The sequence below is a fragment of the Heterocephalus glaber genome, unplaced genomic scaffold (genome assembly GCF_053883595.1).
Source record: "Heterocephalus glaber isolate CG9 unplaced genomic scaffold, H.glaber_assembly_v1.0 deba00001497, whole genome shotgun sequence".
NCBI lineage: Eukaryota > Metazoa > Chordata > Mammalia > Rodentia > Bathyergidae > Heterocephalus > Heterocephalus glaber.
The window spans coordinates 58,603,465-58,623,218 of NW_028258320.1; the positions used below are offsets into that span (position 1 = coordinate 58,603,465).

Below are 19,754 nucleotides of genomic sequence, written 5' to 3' on the forward strand. Positions count from 1 at the left end.
AGTTCACTGAAACTCTTTAGAGAAATCTTCTGAATTTATTGTCTATCATTTCATGGTTCTCTATTTCTTTAGACTCCATCATTAGAATTTTGCTGGTTTATTTTATAGGTGGCACTATTTCCTGGGTCTTTGTTGTGTTCATGTGTGGATGTCTGCATATCTGAGGAGACAACCATCTTATCTGGCTTTTACAGGTGTTATTTGGTAGTGATAGACCTTCATTATTAAGTTTAGCCTGTGATTCTAAATGGTCCAGCTGGGAATGGGCAGAGTTTGCTTTTATATTCTCAAGATGGCTGGGCTGCTGTCCTTGCTTTGAGTTTAGGTGAGAAGCTGGCTGGTCTCTACTGTCTGACAGAACTACTGTTGTGCTCTATAATTTTGTTGTTGTTGTTGTTGTTGTTGTGCTCTATAATTAAGCAAAGATACTGGTTGGTCACGGCAGTTGCCTCTACCTGGGCCTGGGCGCAGAATGTATTCCTGTCCAGGTGATATTGCTATTTGAGTTCTTGAGTTTTAGAGAGTTTCAGTAGGATCCCCAAGATTGAGTCAAGTTGCTGTTTGGGGTGGAATGGACTAGCTGCTATTTTCAGTAGAAATATATGGTTGAGTTTTGCCTCCCTGCCTCATCAAGGCCTTGGAGTGGGACTTGAGGATGAACTGAATGCTGTTTAAATTCCTAGGTGTGGCAGAAATAACTCCTGTTTGGCAGAAATGTGTCATGGCAGGTGACTCTCTCCCTGGGGAGACCTTGGTACTAGCCTGGAGGCTGGCCATCTAGAGATTCAATCCAGGTAGGTAGAACTTCCTGCCACTTCTGGGAGTGAGAAGATGGCTTTATGGGTAGGCCATGCTGATAGCTGGTACCTCTGATCAGGCAACACTCCTTGCAGGTACATAGATTTTCTGTGAACCACTATGACTCCCATGATCAACATAAGTTTTAATGTAAATGTAAAAAATGTTTTTCTCCTGATTTTGCCACTCTTCCAAGATAAAATAAATACAGATTTATAATTTCACTGAGTACATTTTATGAATATTCATTTTTTCAAAAAAAATTCTTAGCAGTGGTTACATAAAATCTTGCCATGGTCAGTTTCATAGGATTCTCCCAAACACTGATATTCCTTAATAATTAACCCCTTTAAAGCCTACTCCCACAGACTTTTCTTTTTAAATAGCCAACCAGTTTGCTTTCACCACCATTTTTTCCATTAAAACTCCACTTTAAAAAAGAATGATTAGAATTTTAATTATATAGTATTATATAGTCATTAAATCAGTTATAATTTAAGTGACTTTTGCACATATAATTCCCAGTAAGGTCTATGGAATATGGGATGCAAAGAATAATGGAATTTTAGAAATATAGCAGAAACTAGAAACCCAGTCCTGTGGTTATCAACCTTTCTGCATTCCCTCATAGATGTTCAGTGAACAGCTACTACATGCCAGATACTGTGTGTGGACACTGCTGAGTCCTCCTTTTTCCCTCTTCCAGAACATAGGATCCTTAGTTAGTTGAAAGTTCAGGCTTGGTGGAAGGCAGGAAATAATTTCCTTAAAAAACTGGCATTATTGTGAGATATATTTTTTTACTTTTACTATAATAAAAATGACTACTGTAGCCATCATACTATGTTCTTAGAAACCCAGAAAGCTTGATGACAATTTATAAATTTGCTGTTTTTTTCAGAGGATGAATGCAAGGCTGGGAAGGGCAAATGACTTGTCCGAAAATGCTAAACTAGGGCAGGAATAGGGTTTTATAAAGACAGGGATGAAATTTCAGTGAAAAAGTCTAACTAAATAAATATAAAATGTTTCCCTCTCAAAAAGTTTTTCATCAGCATAAAAACATTTTAAATAAGTCACTTCAAATTTACATTGGTCCTCTTCCTTTGATATAACATTTGGGGATGTGTCATTTGCTGTAAACATAATTCTCCTGGCCACTTGTGAAAGGGGCATCAACCTTGAAGAGTGTGCTTCCCAAAATAAGGGCCACAGAAGCCCTTATTGATCGACTGTGCCAAAGCTGTCTATTGGCTACAGATAGCAGTTTTCCTTTCTTTTTAGAGAGGGACAAGGGAGGGCTCCTTTGAAATCTTCCAAAAGGTATATGAGCAGGATTAGGCTGGACCTGGATTCCATTATCTTTTTCTGTTCACAGTGCTTAGCATTAAAGAAGTCATAAATCTTATTATTTTTTAAATTTTGCTACCAGAAGCCCTAATGTAACTTAGCTATTTCATAAACAGGTTGAGGGACTCTCCAAATGGAAAAAATGACAAACAATGTAAACACAGTTATCTGCCATGTCTTATCATTGAACACCTCTTTGGCAGTGTGGCCTTCTTGGTCCTGAATGTAGTTATTCTGTGCATTCCCTTTAAGTGCCTTTTACCCTTGTCCATTGAGAAGCCTCACTATCACCCTCTCATCTCCTCTCCTGGTTCCTTTCTCTGTGTTGTGGTAGGCATTGTTCCTGGATGCTCTGTATCTGTGTCTGACCCTGTTGTCTTCCCTACTTGGACTGTGAAATCTTTCAGAGCCAGACATGTGACCTTTGATAGTCCACTGCAAGGGCTTGGCACATAGCAGGTACTCACTAAAAGGGGGCCAGTTTCATAATGATCTTACAAGTTTGGAGCTAATTATCTTAAAGTTCATGTCCCATACATTACCACTTCTTTTGAGGCTAGGAAGTCAGCGATAGTTCTTGAATTATTGAATCTCTGAGCTGTGTTTTGTATGTAGAAGATGCTCATATTTCCCATAGACAGAAGAATGGATGCTCTAGAGCAGTGGAGAGAAGCCTGCTCTGATCCCAGTGGGGAGCAAATGGGTCATGCCCATGGCAAGAACAACCTTTGTAATTCTGCTTTAGGTTGCTGATCAGAGACTGTTGGCTCAAAGGCTAGTGTTTGAGACTGTTGGTTTACCACATGGCCTGCATTGAAGCATCTCATTATGAATACAAATTCTTGTATCCCACCTGGAATCAGGATCACAACTCTGCCATAGTAGTGAGACTTAGCTTCTTTATCCAACTGCTTAAGTAATTTACATATAGCAGTAGTGACCAGCTGTGGTCTAAGTAGTCTGCATAGTACCAAGTTTCCCAATGTTATCTGAGAACTGCCTTCATAATTTTCTATATAGGTGTCTTTATTGTACTATTATTCAATATTTTTTAAATTTTCCTTTGTCAATTTACACATTTTACTCAAATTTATTTAAGAAGGAAATTGTATTTCCATATTATAAATAGAAGGCCAGTATCACTTGACATAAATACTATAAAAATAAATCCAAGGAAAGCAAAACAATGTTATTAAATTCCATCCAGACAATCATATCTGTTGATGTCCTTGAGCTAGAGCCATATTTCCTCTGTGAGGGCAGATAGCCAATGGCTGGGGAGTTGTCTGCATGTTATACCAAGTAGATATTGTCCTAATTACAGGGCTTGACAGAAAGAGAAATGAATTATTTAGCCTTATGTTTTGTCTCAGCACCACCTAAGAGCATCCAGCTAGCTGGGTGGGTCTCGCCCTTTGAGCAGTACTGACAAGTATTGGAGTCTGAGTTTCTTCAGTGAAAGTCCCGGAATGACTTACTGTTTGAGCTAAAAGGGATGGAACCAGAGTCCTCCAGTGGCCTGAGAGCACTTTCAGGGTCCACTCCTTGAGTATAGTTCAAAGGCTGGAGTGCTACGATAGAGATATGTAGACAACACCTGAAGCCAACCAGAGCCTTTGGGAGCTCTGTGTCCCTGTTTAAAAATGACCCACCCAGCTAACTATACACTAGATAGAAAAATAGAACATACATTGATGTATTGTTGTGTTAATGAAGAGACTGGTGTTTTGTTCCTGGATCTTGGACCTATCTGTCAACCGGGGAACATTTTCATGGATGCCATCTGATAGTTTGGGTACCCCTTCCCTTTCTGTCACAGCCATTTGATACATTTATTAGCATGTGGTATATCCAAAGTGCTGGGGCACCAGAGGAGAGGAAACTACAGTCCCTCTCTCAAGGAGCCTAGGTCCTCTTTGGCCAAGGAACACCCACACGTTGTGTTACCATTCCATATTAGGAAGGGGAATTATAGGGCTAAGAGGGCCAGAGCAAGAAGGAGTTGCTTCTTGTCGGAGGCCTGGGGCAGGAAACTATTGTACTTCAAAAATGTAAGGTCTCTTCTAGGAAGGCCAAAAACCAGCCTGTCCATGAAAATGAAATGCTACTGATTTGAGTGAGGCCAGTGGAAAATAGAGCAAGCAGGAGCCAGTCATGACCAGCCCACAGAAGGTGAGGTTAAAACAGCATCAGGAAAGTCAAAGTTGAAAGCAAGTGAGGGACAGAGCAAAGGGTCAGAGGACCCAGGCCACTTGGTGCTAGCTTGCAGCTGAGAAAGTGGGATCTGGTCATCAGGCTTCTGTTTTCGGGTGCTCTCTACCAAGGCCCAGCTCCCCTTAAAATCCTGGCCATTGCCCCCCTTCCAAGTTCTGCTTCATCTAACCTCAGTAGTTAATGAGGACACACCAAGGAGGAGGTGGGAGGTATCTCAGATAGATGGCTGACCGGCATGAGCGAAGTGCACTGCAGAGAAGTGAAGAAGGTTATATAAGATGGGGCTTTGGGGAACCCGCCATCCACTGAGACCACAGCAACTCTGGATCCAGGTAATATGACTGGGCCAAGTAGAAGCCCTGGATGTGACCCACTTCCAGAAGGGTAAGCACAGGGCCTGCAGAGGCTTGCTACCCACCTGCCTGTACCTGCCAGGGTAAAATGGAGGCATTTTTGCCAACTTGTGTGGGATGGCATATGTTGGGTACAAGTGCAAAGTGCCCAGGAGACATCAATACAAAATGCCATTTTCAACATGAGCAAACTCACACAAATCATCACAGAAAATCCTCCAGGAATTGGGCACCAGGGCAGGAACTTCCTAGACTGGTGGGGACCATGTTGGGTAAAGTGTCTCCTTAGGGGTGATGACCCCCAGTTGGCTGTTGCCACCCTTCTCTACTTTCCTTCCTTTCCTCAAGGTCAGCCTTCTAGAGAACTTGCTTCTGCTTGGGCTTGGCCCACCCTATGGAATGTATTTGTTCTCAAGATGGGTTTCCTCATCATGTGGTTTTTTGTTTTTTGTTTTTTTGTTTTTGTACCGGGGATGGGATCGAACTCGGGTCCTTGTGCCTGCGCAGCAGGCAGCAAAACCACTGAGCTAAATCCCCAGCCCCCATCACGTGGTTTTGATTTGTACTGATACTGTCAAGTTGAAAAATATAAATTGTATGATTTCCACAGAAAATCATTGTGACAATTTCTTTGCTCCCCACCCATTATTTCTCATGAAAAGTTATCTTGAGGACACATGGAAAATTTAGTGGAAATACACTCCATGCCAGTGTGTAGACTCTGCTTTCTTTTGGTTGTTTCAGTTTTTCCATTTTCTTCTTGGGAACAGGGAGGGTATTGAAATATTTACAAGAACATTGTTGGCCAGCCAGTGGCAAATATTGCCTACTCTTTGATAGACTGAGGCTGTGTCTACACGCTATCACATAATTGAAGGAAAAATTAGAAACAGAAAGCCTATGCATATGTGGCTTTCTGTCACAGAGGACAAAATATCTATATTTCAATATTTTCAGTTTTCATCTAAAAATTAATTTTACAGATAAAACTACTTAGAAGAGAAGCCAGCATACCTGAGGGTACTTGCATACAGAGAAATCCATTATGTGAAATTTTCCCGTTTTTGAGTAGTAGAGGTGAACAGAATGGTATGTGCATTGTTATGGATTGGATGTGGTCTTCCTAAATGGAAGAGATATTCAGAATTGTTGAGGATGTAAGGAACTTCTAAAGTTTATAAAAATGTGATTTACAACTCTTGATAATTTCATTCTAAAGTGGGAGCTGTAAAGGAGAGCTTCCTCTTTGTACAAGGAATTATGCAAATATTTGGCTTATAGTGGATAAATTTGGATTTTTGTCCTTTATTTTATAACAATTGGATACTAAAACAGGCATCTCTGGCAATGGTTGCCTCATAAACTTAGCTTTCTTTAACATGTTTTAAAAGCAAATAATTTTGGTATTGTGGTCTGCTGCAGACATTATTTGTAGTTTAGCCAGGATATTATTTGAGAGCTGCAAAGCTCTCTAGGTATTACATCTGTATATAAACCATGTGTTAGAAAGATATAAATTCAGTTTTGAAATATTTGTTAGACTGCTTTTGGCTTTCAATCTGTGCCAAACATGTGCTTTGGTGACAGATGGAGTCATGTGAGCCCTGAATGAAACACTTTATTGTGTGTAGACTTTGTCTTCCAACAGTTGGGTTGGAGAAGCTGGGAGATTAAGAGGATCTGATTGCTAAGAGGTGTGTTTTTCATTGAGTATAAAATCCCCCCAAATATATCACTAGGTTATTTGGCCTCAAATTTTGTGTCATAGAAAATATTGTCATGTACTCTTTATTGATCTAGAATAATTAATTTTAAGTCATTCTCATGTTCACCATAAATTTTGAAATTTGAACATTTTCCTAAGAATTTCTCAAAATATTTTGGTTTTGTGGCCCTATGAACTATTCAAGAAAGCCTCAATCTAGGGTTGCTAGATAAAAGACAGGATTCCCAGTTTAATCTCAACTCCAGATAAACAAGGAATATGGCTTTGAGTGTAAGTACATCCACAATACACTTGTCCCAATAGCATGAGACATCCATATACTAAAATAATGATTTATTTCATTCTTATAAATAGTAAATGTCTTCTAAATCTCCTTAGTCATGGAGGCTTAGTGTGTTTGGAAGTCCACGTGCCATAGAGATAGTAGAAATCTCAGTCTGTCCCTCTTGTAGAACAACAAGGAATGTTCTATGAGAATAAAGTGTGAAAGCAGACTTAGAGAGCATCCAGACACTTCTGCTTGGTCTCAGCTCAGTACTTTTATCCTCCCTGTATGCATCTATTTCCTCACATTTCCCCTTCTTGAGACCCATTTGTTCCCACATTGTGCAGGCAGAGAAGGATCATAAGGGGATAGCTCAGAAGGGTGTCCTTAGGCACCTTCCATCTAAGCAGCCTTCCTCTTCCTCCCCTGCCCCTACACATGTGAATTCTACTTGTGCAAAGATGGTATAACTGGTACCCCTTTTGTGAAGGTACCTCCAGGACCATCTCAACTGCAAGCAGGGCTTCTAACTCAATTGCAACGTACTTACCTTCCAATCTTCTTTATTAGATGTTATGTCCCCTAAGTGCAGAATCCACCCTTAAGGAAGGATCACACAGTGAGGAGCCTGGCGGGCAAGTAGCACTCAGAAAAGGTTTCTTTCTTTCCTTGCTTCTCTCTAATGCTGACTTCTAACTGAGCACTGCCATCTATTAGGTCCTAAGACTGAGCCCTTCAATAAATCATCTCCTTTACTTCTTTCAACTACTCCAGGGGTAAGCATCATACGTTCCACTCTATACAGCAGAAAGGTCACATCTTGGCTAAAAGGCAGCTCTTAGAACTAACCTGGATTCACACAGAACCCTGAACTACTTTTCATTGTTGGCCTACACCACCTGCACTCCACTTCTGAATAGCAGAAGAGAATCAATGATTCTGGATATGTGATTCCCAACCTCTACTCTTACATGATGATTCAGGTTGATCCTGAAGTTTGTTCTGGAAATTAACCTGTGGAACATTCCTAAATACATACTACTTCATATAAATAAGTTAGAAAACAAATGGAGCCATTAAAAGTTGGTATGATATGAACAAATAATCCCCAAGTTAAGAAATTAAACTGATAAAATGTGAAAAGTTTCAACTTCAGTGATAAATAAATGCATATTAAAACAACAAAGGAATGTGGGTTTTCCCTTTATAAAGTTCAAATATTACAGGGCTTTCTTGATAATGATTGGCTGTTGAACTGTCAACCTACCATTACTGGTCATTTCTTAGTGAAGGGAAAACAATCACATTTCAGATCCAGCATAGGAGGAAGGAACCCCGCCCCACCCCAGTCCTTCCAGGCTGCCTCTTGGATTTATTACTGAAGGGTAGTCATGGAAAACTCTACCTTCTTTTGTTGATTCAACTGTGCTATACCTCCTGAACAGAAGCCAAGAGGAAAAAAAGAAAGGTCAAGTTCTCAGCATTGCCAGAAGCCTTCTCACAATTCATGACACTTGGCTGACATATCAGTGCTAATTTTACAGAGAATTGAAAATCCATTGAGGACATTTAATGCATCATTAGTGTGGATTTTATTTATTTATTTATTTATTTATTTATTTATTTATTTATTTATTTATTTATTGGTACCGGGGATTGAACTCTGGACCTTGTGCTTGCGAGGCAGGCGGCAGAACCACTGAGCTAAGTCCCCAGCCATAGTGTGGATTTTAAACCAAGGCAATGACAGCCCACAAATGCTCTTGCTCTGATAAGATACTTGTTGGCCAGCAAGAGATCGGGCTGGTTCCCTTGTCTGTGAGAATAGATCAGAATAAACATGGATATTGTTGAGAGGAAATGGTTTAAAAAATGGGTTAATTCTTAAATTGAATAGTTTGCTTTACCTTTTTCTTTTCTTTCTTTCTTTCTTTCTTTCTTTCTTTCTTTTTTTTTTTTTGCTTTCTCTATGTAGGACAAAGCAATGGTTTTAAAGAGAGTTAAGTACACAGTTTAGTTTTAAAAACTGAGGACATAAAAGTTTATAATAAAAACAAAACTACTCATACAGCAATCTATATGCCTGATACATATTTGTCAAATTGAATAGAAGCAACTTCTCTGCCCTCAAGACTCCAATTCTATGCTATAACAGCTTGGTTTGTTTTCTTTGACTATCTAAATGATGAGGGTTCCTCACATTTAATGGTCGAGGTCACTGGCAAAAAAAATGAAAGGTTATAAAAGTTATATCAGCACTTGTTTTTAGATGGCTGCACTTGAGTCTTGGTCATCAGAACCTAGGCAGATGTTCCCTAACTTGTGACCCCCCCATTCTCACTGTGTTTCTAATCCTGTCTTACTCCCTGTTTATTTGTTCCCTACTCCATCTAACCAAGCCGTAGGAGTCCCCTACAACTGCATGTCCAGCAGTAGAAAAGGAGCAAAGAAGGTTTCCTGCAGCTGGGGCATGAAGCAGGGGAAGACATGCCTCTGCTTGCTGTTGCCCTTTGGGATTCTAAATATATTTTTCCGTAAAAATATGTAGGGTTTCAGGTTTAAAACCATTATCTGAGTTAGAATTCAAAGTGCTTTTTTTTCTCATAAAGAAAATGAAGTGTTCTAAGTGGTGGCATGAGAGTCAACTACAGTACAAGTTAATAAACATTTGAGAGCTAGTCTTCAAGAACTCTCTGAGTCTGTGGAAAATACACTTCAAGTTTAAATAGTCAGCCTGTGCTCTCTGGCTTTCAGTGTCCTTGCTGGGCTTTAGCTCTTCCTTGGCTAGCCTGGTATATACTCTTGAGTAGAGAAGGAAATATCAGGCCACCATAATGACAATTTCTATTATGGTCCATAATAGAAACTTCCCTGTTCTGATCTTAATTAGGTTCCTCAAGAAAGCTTCTTGCTGGGTAGATAATGAGCAAGATGTTTTAAATGAGGACTCTGGTTGATGTGGTGGTTATTATTAAAAATAAGTAAATTAGAATTCTGGCTTAAAAATAAGGCTCATGTGGATTTGATTCTGTGCATCAATCTGCAAGAGATTAGATGGTACTAGTTGTGCTAATAATCACCTGTCAGAACTTCAAAGATGAGGAAGAAGCCCTGGGCCCCACGCCGTATTGTGATCATAACCAGGCCATGGAAACTTAATTTGTTGACAGTATTTCATTGTCATGTTTGTACCTGGGGATATAGCAGTGAATTTGACAGACAAGGCCTCGTCCTTTGGTATTGCCACTTTTGACTGGAGATGGGGTGATAGAGACAAAGGGTAAGTAAGTAAAGCAAGTCTAGATGGTGTTAAGTGCTATGAAAGAACAAAATAGAATGAGGGACTGGAGAAAAAATTAAACTAGAAGGAAAGGCACAGAAGTATGGCAGCCTCTCTGAGAGGTAACATTGGAGCTGAGGCCCGACTAATAATGTTTAGGGGTCATGTGAGGCTTGAGAGTGGAGCCTTCTTTGCAGAGGGGACAGCACATGCCAAAGACATGAGGTAGGGTAGAAGGGTGGTTCGTGTGGTCACAGCAGAGTAAGCAAGATGGTGCTATCAGGTTTCCAGAACCTGCAGTACTCAGGGAGAAATTTTCATTTTATTCTGAGTGTTTCCTGGCCATAATGATTAGCAGAATGGTTAGGAACATATATCTAGAACTTAGCTGTATTGATTGGCCTCCTGACTTCATGAGTTGTGTGATCCTGGGTGAGTGGTTTTGTCATCTGTTACATAAGGATACATATCACAGGGGCATATTCAGGTTTAAACCAGTTAAGCTTGTAAAGAATTAGAATGGTGTTGACTGCATAGCAGTTCGTTAGTGTTCACCACTGTAATCAGTAAGCATTTATTATGTCTTCTGTCCCCAACACTGCATTTTTGCCATGAATACTTCTTGTGCATTCTTCTCCGAGCTTCATATATTCCTTAAGCAGAGAATGTTTCCAGTATCACTCAGGAGAGCATCTCACTGTGCTCAGAGTCCACACTCTGTCTTGGATACCCTGGTCCTTGTCTGTCCTCTGTCCTTCTGTGCCCACATTTTTTATACCCAGCTGTGCACTTCATTTTAGCTACATGGATCACCTGTCTGTTCTTAGACCTCCTGAAGCTGCCTGTTAACTTAGGGCTTTCCCACTCATATTCTCTTGATGGAAGACACCTATGTAGACTTTACTTTAATCAAATATCCCCTCCTTTGAAATAGACCTGTAGGTACTGAGGCTATCTACAAATGTTCAATTCAGAAGAGGAAAATTTTAGAAAACAAAAGATAGCCAAAAAAAAAAAAAAGCACAAAATACCCAGTTAGAGTTATTAACTCTAGACCATAAAATGAAGACTCTGTCAAAGAGGTCACTGGGCTGTGAGCCATGAAGGTCATCTGCTTCAGAGGGAGTAGTGAATGGTGGTGGTATTGACAAGATACACATGACAAAAATTGCCTTGGCTTTTGGCTGAAGGAGGGAAATGAAAAACCTTTCAGTATGAAATATGTTGAACTTGGAGCGATGATGGTGAGAACACTTTTAAATTAATATGGCCAGTAGATATTTAATTCAGACTGTGCTTAGGTGAAATGGCCAGATAAGAAAGTACTGATTTGGGATACATCAGCTTAAAAATTAATTAGTTCTCCAGAGAATAGTCAACACAGAGAGGGAAGAGGGCCAAGCTCTGAGGCTTGGGGGATATTCATATTGAGAAGTCAAACTCTGGCCAGAGAAGTGGAAGAAACTCAGAATCACTGAGTCCTGCTGATGAAGGAGGTGTGTACTCCAGCACAGGCAGTCCAGATTCCAAGTGATAAGGGAAGGTTCTAGAGACTGTTCTTAGTGTTCTTAGAGCCGGAGTGTATGGTGGCTTCTTCTTTCTTTAATTCCGCTGAGTTCACTGCAATACTGGGTGGAATAAACTAGGTCCTATTCTTGTTTTTTTGTTGTTAATATCCAAAAGTTGTTTCTGGGATATACCTTTTAATAATTGTATTTTCCTCTCTATTTCTTGCAAAGCAAACTGAAGAATTCTGACATCCCTCACTTTCTGCCCCCAAAGTATTACAGATGAACAGCCTATCTTTGTCCCTCTCAGGGACAAAGTGATTAATGCATTTCGATATGCAGAGTTTGGGTTGTGCCATGAACTCTGATATTTATTATTAGGCAACTTTGAGAAAAATTTTTACAATTCTGTAGTTTAGTCTTACATTTTGTAAAATAGGATTTGTACTGGCTTTCACTGATAAGTAAAGGGATATAAAAATAAGTTAATATTGTAAATATTCTTACTTTCCACACATGGGAGGCACTATAGGCATGAAAATTATGTTTTTGTGTAGTAGAGACAACTTGTGCTTGGGGTATGAACCCATTTGAAACATTTATGGGAAGATATAACTAGCTTTCTTTGAATTTCAAAATGGCATATAAAACATCTTTTCAAAATCATAATTGTTCCATAGTACTTGATTGCTTTTATTTCCAAATGGGTTCTGTCCTAGCATGCCCAAGGGTATGTGGCTATAATGCCAGGCAAACTATTGGCTTTTCCTCATGAATCACAATAATTGTTTTTTCAAAGTTTTTTTTCATAATAAAAGTAACATTTGCTGATTATAGAAAAAGCAAAAATACAAACATAAAGAAGAAAAATGTAATGAATTCATAGCCCCAAAATTCAAAGAAGACCAGCAAGAACATTTTGGTTCATTTCTTTCCAAATACTGATCTAAAAACACACACAAAAGCTAAAACCAAATCATATCCAGGTACAATTTTGTATCCATGATCTCACTTGGTCATCTGGCCAGCCCTCTGTGATGGATAGTGGTCCATAGCCTTGCTTGACTTATAAAGGATCTGAGTACCAAGGAATGTGTGTAACTTGCCCAAGATCATGTGCAGCATACCGTGTGTTGGACATAAAACATTTCTTCCAACTCAAAATTTTATGGGTGCTTCTCTTCCACAAGGCTGTCTCTTGGTACAGTGTAGTTTGCCTGTGTGGGTAACCACAACCTAAGGCTCTAAGAGAATCTGGGTTTTGTTTTATCAACATGTTGATGTGACAGTCACTTGGTGTCACTTCACTAGCCCAAGGGATGGTTCTTTTGACTTCTTGACTATCTCAGAGCTTGGATCCTAAAGCTAATAACTTTTAAGTTTTTGTCTCAGCTTTCTGTTTCTGTGTTCTGTAGAGTTCCCTTGAGTACTTGAAGGATCTTCCAGTTGCTTAAGGATTAGTATACTCACATACCTCCACCTTTCTAAACTCCAGAATTACTCTATGTTTTTCTGCAGTCACTGCATCTTTTTTCCATCTGAAGAAATAGCAATATTGGAAGGGAGATGAATGCCAAGTGCTCCAGTTTACTCATATCTGGACACCAAGTGATAAGCATCCATCTCTCAGTTTTTTGGACACAAAACTGTTCCAGAATGACATGATTATTTTTGCAAGGTTCAGATAAAATTTTGAAAATTACTATTAATGCTTTTGTTTTAAAAGAAGGTTTAGATTTTTAGAAACATTAAGAAGCTAGTAGAGATGGTTCCCACATACCCCACATACCATTTACTCTACTTTTAATATCTTACATTAGTATTATAGATTAGTTGCAATGATGAATGGCATACTATTTTATTCACACTGTGTTTTCTTTATTTTCACCTAATGTGTGTTTTCTGTTCCTCATTTCATGCAGGATACCACATTACATATGACTGTCATGTCTCCTTGGGTTCCTCTTGACAGTATCTTGGACTATCTCTGTTTTTTATGACATTATTAGTTTTGAAGAGTATCATCAGGTGTATTTCAGGATGTACTTCTTTTGGAACTTATCTCATGATTAAAACTGGATTGTGGATTTCAAGGAGGAAAATCATAGATGTAAAGTGTCATTCTCATCATATGCCTGGAATCTTAACAATTATATGCCTATGTGTAGATTTTTTTTGATCAAGGCTATTTGGAGTCCTATATGCCTCACTTATCTGTATGTCAAGCTCTTCTCCCCTGCTTGGGAAGTTTTCTACCATTATTTCTGTGAAGAGATTTTTTATATCATCTGCACTCTCTCCTGTTTCTTCATTGAGCCCAATCAGTCTTATGTTATTCTTCTTTGCATCATCTAGCAGCTGCTGGATTGATTTCTCATGTTCCCTTATAATTTTGTAGCAATTTTTCTTTTCCTGGTCACTAATTGCAATCTTATCTTCTATATCTGAAATTCTGTCCTCACCTTGGCTCCTTCTGCTGTGTAGACTTTCAATGGAGTTTTTCATGTCCTGGAAATCTATTTGCATCTGTTTTATGGATTCCATTTGTTTCTTATGTTGGGATTCCATCATGTTCCTGAGCTCCTGTCTAGATTTATTAATCATGTCTTGCACTAGGGGCACAATTTCTCCTGTTATCTGAGAAATTATTTCTGATTTCATTTTTTCCAGATCCCCTTTTGTTGCCAGTTCAGTGGTTCCAGGTGGTTGAGTATCAGAGTGTTCCATCTCATTTCCCTTTGGGGTTGCTGTAGGTGATCTGGAAGTCTGGTTTTGAGACTTATTTAGGTGTTTTCTCATTTTAACGGGGCGGAGGGGGGGGGAGTTGTTGGCGCCTGCACGGATTACCTCCTCTGAGCTGGGTGAGGTGGGACAGGGGCCGGGAGCAGCGATAGAGATGGTGGCCCAAAAGCCCTTTCCTGTGGGCTGGGAGCAGCGGGAGGGATGGTGACCGGGAAGCCCCTTCCTCTGGACCAGGAGCAGTGGGACAGCGGCTCAGAAGCCCCTACCTCTGGGCCGGGAGCAGCGGGACTCAGTACCGTGGTCTGGTGGTCCGTAGTCCTCTGCCTCTGCATCTTTGTAGTGTGGAACCAGGTGGCTGTACAGAGGAGCGGGGGGGGGGGGGGGGGGTCCAGTGGATTGTTGCCAGGGCGCGGGCTAACTTGGCGTGTTCTGCGCGACTCGGGACCTCGGTAGGGCGTGCACAGACCTGCCTGTCTGCAGCGGGCTGTCTCATCATATGTCAATGTTATATAAAATCCACAGGACTTCTTTACCACTGTTGATGTTGGCCTTGATCATCTGACCTTATAATTACTCTTTTCAGATTAATTTTTGCTTTAGTGCTTTGAAGGTCCTTGAGCAATGTTATATTAAAATTGCACCATTAATTTCCACTATGGATGTGTAAATGAGGTGAAAAAGTGATGTTGTTAATTTGATTGAGATTGAAGATGTGAATTTGAACCAAAGAAATTTTTTTTCTTTATAGGAGCATCACTTCCAACATGTTCCTTGCTTATTGTTTGTATTTTAGAGTCAGCATGTCTGTCTCCATCAGTGAAGAACTGTAGCCTTTAGGTGGGCATCAGGGTGCTACCAACTTGATCTACACTCCCTGCCATGTTTCCCTTTATAAACTGGCTGAAGGGGAATGGCCAGACCAGGGATGTGGTAGGGCTCTTGAAGACACAGGTTCTGGGTTACTCATATGGGGGAATCTGAGTCACTTTTTAGGGTCTGCCAACTTCTCCATAACCTTGAAACGCATCACTATAAAGATCCTTGACTGAGAATCTGAGCTGTGACTTCCCACTTGACCAGCCTTAATCATGTCTGAAAATGAGAGATGAGGAGTCAAGAAAAGTGGCACACATATCTGATGAGAAAGCAAAGCTGATGGTCACAGAAGATAAATGTGTTCAAGATCCAAACATTTACTATACATTTTTCCACTCTGGGGCTTGTATAAACTGGCCATTTTATCAACATGAGCATTGTGTCAGGTTACCCAATAGCCAAAAGACTAGAAGTTCCTCCCCAGTATAAGTTGTCCATATTCCTTATTTAGATAACAGTGAGTTTTGTGCATGCCCAAATATATATTATGAAAAACAAAATGTATGTAAACTGTGTATTTTATAAGGTCATATTTTCTAAATGCATGCATCATTCAAGACCTGCTTTTATGGTTTGTCAACAAGATCACTCCATAAAATACATTCTGATATCTCACAGCTGTGTACAATTTATTCTATCTATCCATGCAGCACAAATAAAATTTTTATTTGCATCATCTAAAAAAAATATCAGTGTATAAATACACAAGAAAAACTCATAAACACTCTTCTGACTGTAGATACTGCTGAGGGACATTGTGCAACCAATTAAAAAGCTGAGAAGGGGCCGGGGATTTAGCTCAGTGGTTTTGCCACCTGCTGCGCAAGCTCAAGGACCCAAGTTCGATCCCCAGTACCAAAAAAAAAAGGAATTATTAAAAAGCTGAGAGATGGCTTCATTATCCATGTACATAGAATAATAAATAATAAATACTGTGCTCAGCAAATAGTGCAGTTACTCAATTTCTTAAAAGGGTTGCACAACATCCCACAAATACTGGCACTGTCTGCCTTCAAATTCTCCTGGGAATATTTAGAAATAAAGCCTCTTCAAAGAAACCATTTGAGCCAAAAAGGTCTTCTTTCATATTAAGGGGCTGGAAAATGTAGGTGAAAAGGCAAATATTCCGTGGTTAAAATATTTTGCCTTCAGCAGAGCAACTGTTTTTCTCTGCCACCAAGAACCCTGGAAGAGCTGGTCCTGAGGATTCAGAATGCTTTTGTGTAGCAGCCTTATCAAACTGGAGGTCCCACTGAGGGCTGCCTAGCATCTTCAAGGTCAAGCTTTTAGTTCTTTCGTGAGCAAGGACCCACGCTAATGGTTTCACTAGGAGACCTGGGTTTCATGTACTGTCTCCTCCCTCCTTAGCTTCTCAAGCAAGCTGTAGAAAATCCAAAGAGCTTTCCTACAAGTATCTGAAGCCTGGGTGAAAATATTCCAGGTGTTTTGATACTGTGGCTGGAATGCTTATGGTAACATCTCATCCTCCTGTTGCTGAGTATAGGTGGTAGAGGATGCCAGTTTTAGGTATCCTCTGCCCAATTTAACAGTCTTTGGAATAATTGGGTTTGTGATTAATTTAACAATTTACTTGTGTTGCAAACTTAACTCAGATCTACCAGGAATAGCTTATAATTCAAATATATTGTTTATGTGGCAGGATTTTAAGATGTTTGTGATTGCTTTATTGACAGTTTTACCTGACTTTTCAAAGAGCGCCATCATGGCTGTGATAACTCTTGGCACATGGCATAGTGTTCTGTGGTCTAGGGAGATGTCTAGATGGATTTTCACTTTTTATTCCATAATTGCCAGTAATCCACCAACTCAAATACCATGTCAGCTCCCTTATAAATGCAGTTAATTTCACTTTGCACTCTTGCTCTGCTGCAGCTGCATAACTGGATCAGACCCATTGAAACGTGAATCCCAGGTTTCTGAGCAAGAGAGCCAGATGTTGGCAACTCTTCAAGAATGATGCTGTTAACACCCATTGAGACTTTCTTGAATGATATCCTTGGGCACGCCATATTCTGCCTAGTTGCAGGAAAAGGACAAACTTTACTCTATCTCTGTTGACATGTTCTTCCTGAAGCTCTGTAGAGGTTGAACAGTTCTCATCTTCAGGTCTCAGTCATGTGTACCCTATACCCAAATACAACCAAAAAGAGTCTTTCCTGGCTTATCTATCAACAGTGCCATTCCCAGTCCCTATTTCACCCTGTTTTTCTTATTAATTTTTATCTTGAAATTATGTTGGACTTGCAGGAGAATTGCAAGTATAACACAGAGTTTCCCATAGTCATCTTCCTTCATAGCACTTACTGCTCTCGGAAATAGTGTTACATGTTGAATGTCCTTTAACCGGTCCCTTAGGACCAGAAGTGTTTCAGATTTTTTTATTTTTTAAAGAATTTTTTGGATTATGTATGTTTACATATACATAATGAAATACCTTGGGGTTAGTGCTCAAATTTAAACACAAAATTCATTTATATTTCATATATATATCATACACATAGCCTTATCACTGACATTTTTAGTGTGCCTGTATTTTGAACACAATCTGTTACAAGAAGTTAAGTGTGAAATTTTCTACTAGTGGTATCATATTGGGCTCAAAGAGCTTCATACTTTGAAACATTTCAGACTCTGAATTTTCAGATTAGGGATGCCCAATTTGTGCTTGTTTAGTTGTTTAGTTGTCTCTTTCCAAAATACGAGAATGTTAGTCATGGGGTGGAGCTGTTTTATCTGCATAACTTCTCTTAGACATACAGGACTGAAAGAGTTGAGTGTTCTGGGGTAAAGTTGTTTAAGAGATGAGGGTCCCCATGGTGTGCACAAAAGGCACTGTCCCCAGGTGACATTAGGTGGTGCTGGCCTGAAGCAAACAGAATAATCCTTTTTTGAATGGAACTCCTCTGGTCTACAGCATCTCCTTCACAAGGCAGGCAGTTCATGAATACTGGTGAGTGAGTGAGTAAACACATTGGCCAACAAGGAGGCAGGTACCTCTAATAAAGCCCCTGCTGTACCACCTAAGCACTCTGACAGGCATGAACTCAAACCAGGCAAGGAGCCTCACTGACTGCATGTCCCCAGCCTGCCAGTGCCCCCTCTGTAGCCAGGGCACTTCTGATGGCTTCCAGATGGCCATTCCTTTCTTTCCAGCCAGCACTTCATTGATATCTACAATGTCATCTCTCTGCTGGCACAGTGGGAATACCCATCTCCCACATACTGGTTCATGAACACATGAATTATATTGGTCCAGAGAACTGCTCTCCCTGCCCTCCTCATTCAGCCTATGACCATAGTCGTCTCTCTCCCTCTTCCCACATGGCCAAGAGACCCAGCTTACCCCTCCACCCCAGCCCTGTTCCTGACTTCCAGTTCATCCCATTTTTGTTGGCTCTGCTCTCAACAAATGGGAGTCTAGAATGTCTTGTGACCAGCTTGAGTATTTTCTGGAGAGGCTGGGTCAGACAGTAATGCTCCAGTAGTAATCCTTTTGTAACCTGACTGTAGCTGCAGACTTCCACACCGAGAATGATAAAATGGTGTGGATATAAAAGTATTTGGGGAATTATTAAATGTCTAGGATTAAAATTTCAGTACCATTTGTGCCTAATAAATGTGGACTCTTTAGTAACTTAAAACTGTGCTATTATGACTCAGGTCTGAAAATTATGAGTCCTAGTTGAAGAAATGGGAATAACATATGAAGGAACCTGGTCCATCCCTTACCTTGAGAACTACACTGCGGTCTCAGCAAATAGCAGGAGTGTGACCTCATAGGAGAGCAAGCCCAGAGAAATTACTGTAGTTGTTGAGAAAGTGATATACTCTCCAGAAGAGAAAAATGTTATCTTTTCCATTAGGATTGTTTATAGAAGTGGAGCTGAGTTGAACTGTGTCAGTACAGTAACCGGTTTGACAGACAGGACTCTTAAGAAACAAGAGCATGTAACAGTTTATTGAATGACTTGATTTTTCTTTTTTACATAAACCAGTCTAGTCAGTCTGAACTGGCAAATTCATTTTGTCTATAGAATTACTTACTGAAGCATATGAAATTAGACTTTGTAAGTACAGAGAGGAGATTTGGCATGCTTAAAAGATTCACTGGGACTTAAGTACTAATACGGTTAAAGCCTGGAGACTTTTAATAGAGAGCTAATCTTAGGGAAATCGTTAATTCATCATTTTAAAAATCACTTCTTGTGCTTTTTTGTTGCTTTTTGAAGGACTGAATTGTACACTTTGACTATGATAATAACCCAGTACGTATTACAAGTTAAGGATAAAACAATTTAATTTTTCTTTAAAGTACAGTATATTGTTAGTTTGACAGAGAATTCATTGGTTTTCACACTTAACATGATTTAATGAATTATAGTGTTTCCTTGTACTTATTCAACTTCCAAATATTTTCACTGTGTCATTTATGTATAAGCTTAAGATGTCAAGTTCTTCTTGACTAGAATGAAAAATATGGTTTCTTTTCTTTTGATTCAGGAACAAGCCTATGGGACCATGTAGGCGCTTATGAAGTTGCCAGTGCTGCTCTTCTGAATGGAGACCTCGGGACTCTGGGGAGGAACAGTGAGTCAAAGGTCAGTGTCCCCCTCCCCTCTGC

General features: G+C 39.8%; 1 protein-coding gene across 7 annotated transcripts in view; it reads left to right on the forward strand.

Moving 5' to 3' along the window:
* Adam12 (ADAM metallopeptidase domain 12) overlaps window positions 1-19,754 on the forward strand; it is a 435,473-nt gene that overhangs the window by 48,224 nt on the left and 367,495 nt on the right. For all 7 annotated transcript variants that reach the window (XM_021253283.2, XM_021253280.2, XM_021253281.2 and 4 more), the window contains exon 2: window positions 19,634-19,731. In XM_021253283.2, the coding sequence (XP_021108942.2) occupies window positions 19,634-19,731 (98 nt within the window). The remainder of the gene's footprint in view (window positions 1-19,633; window positions 19,732-19,754) is intronic.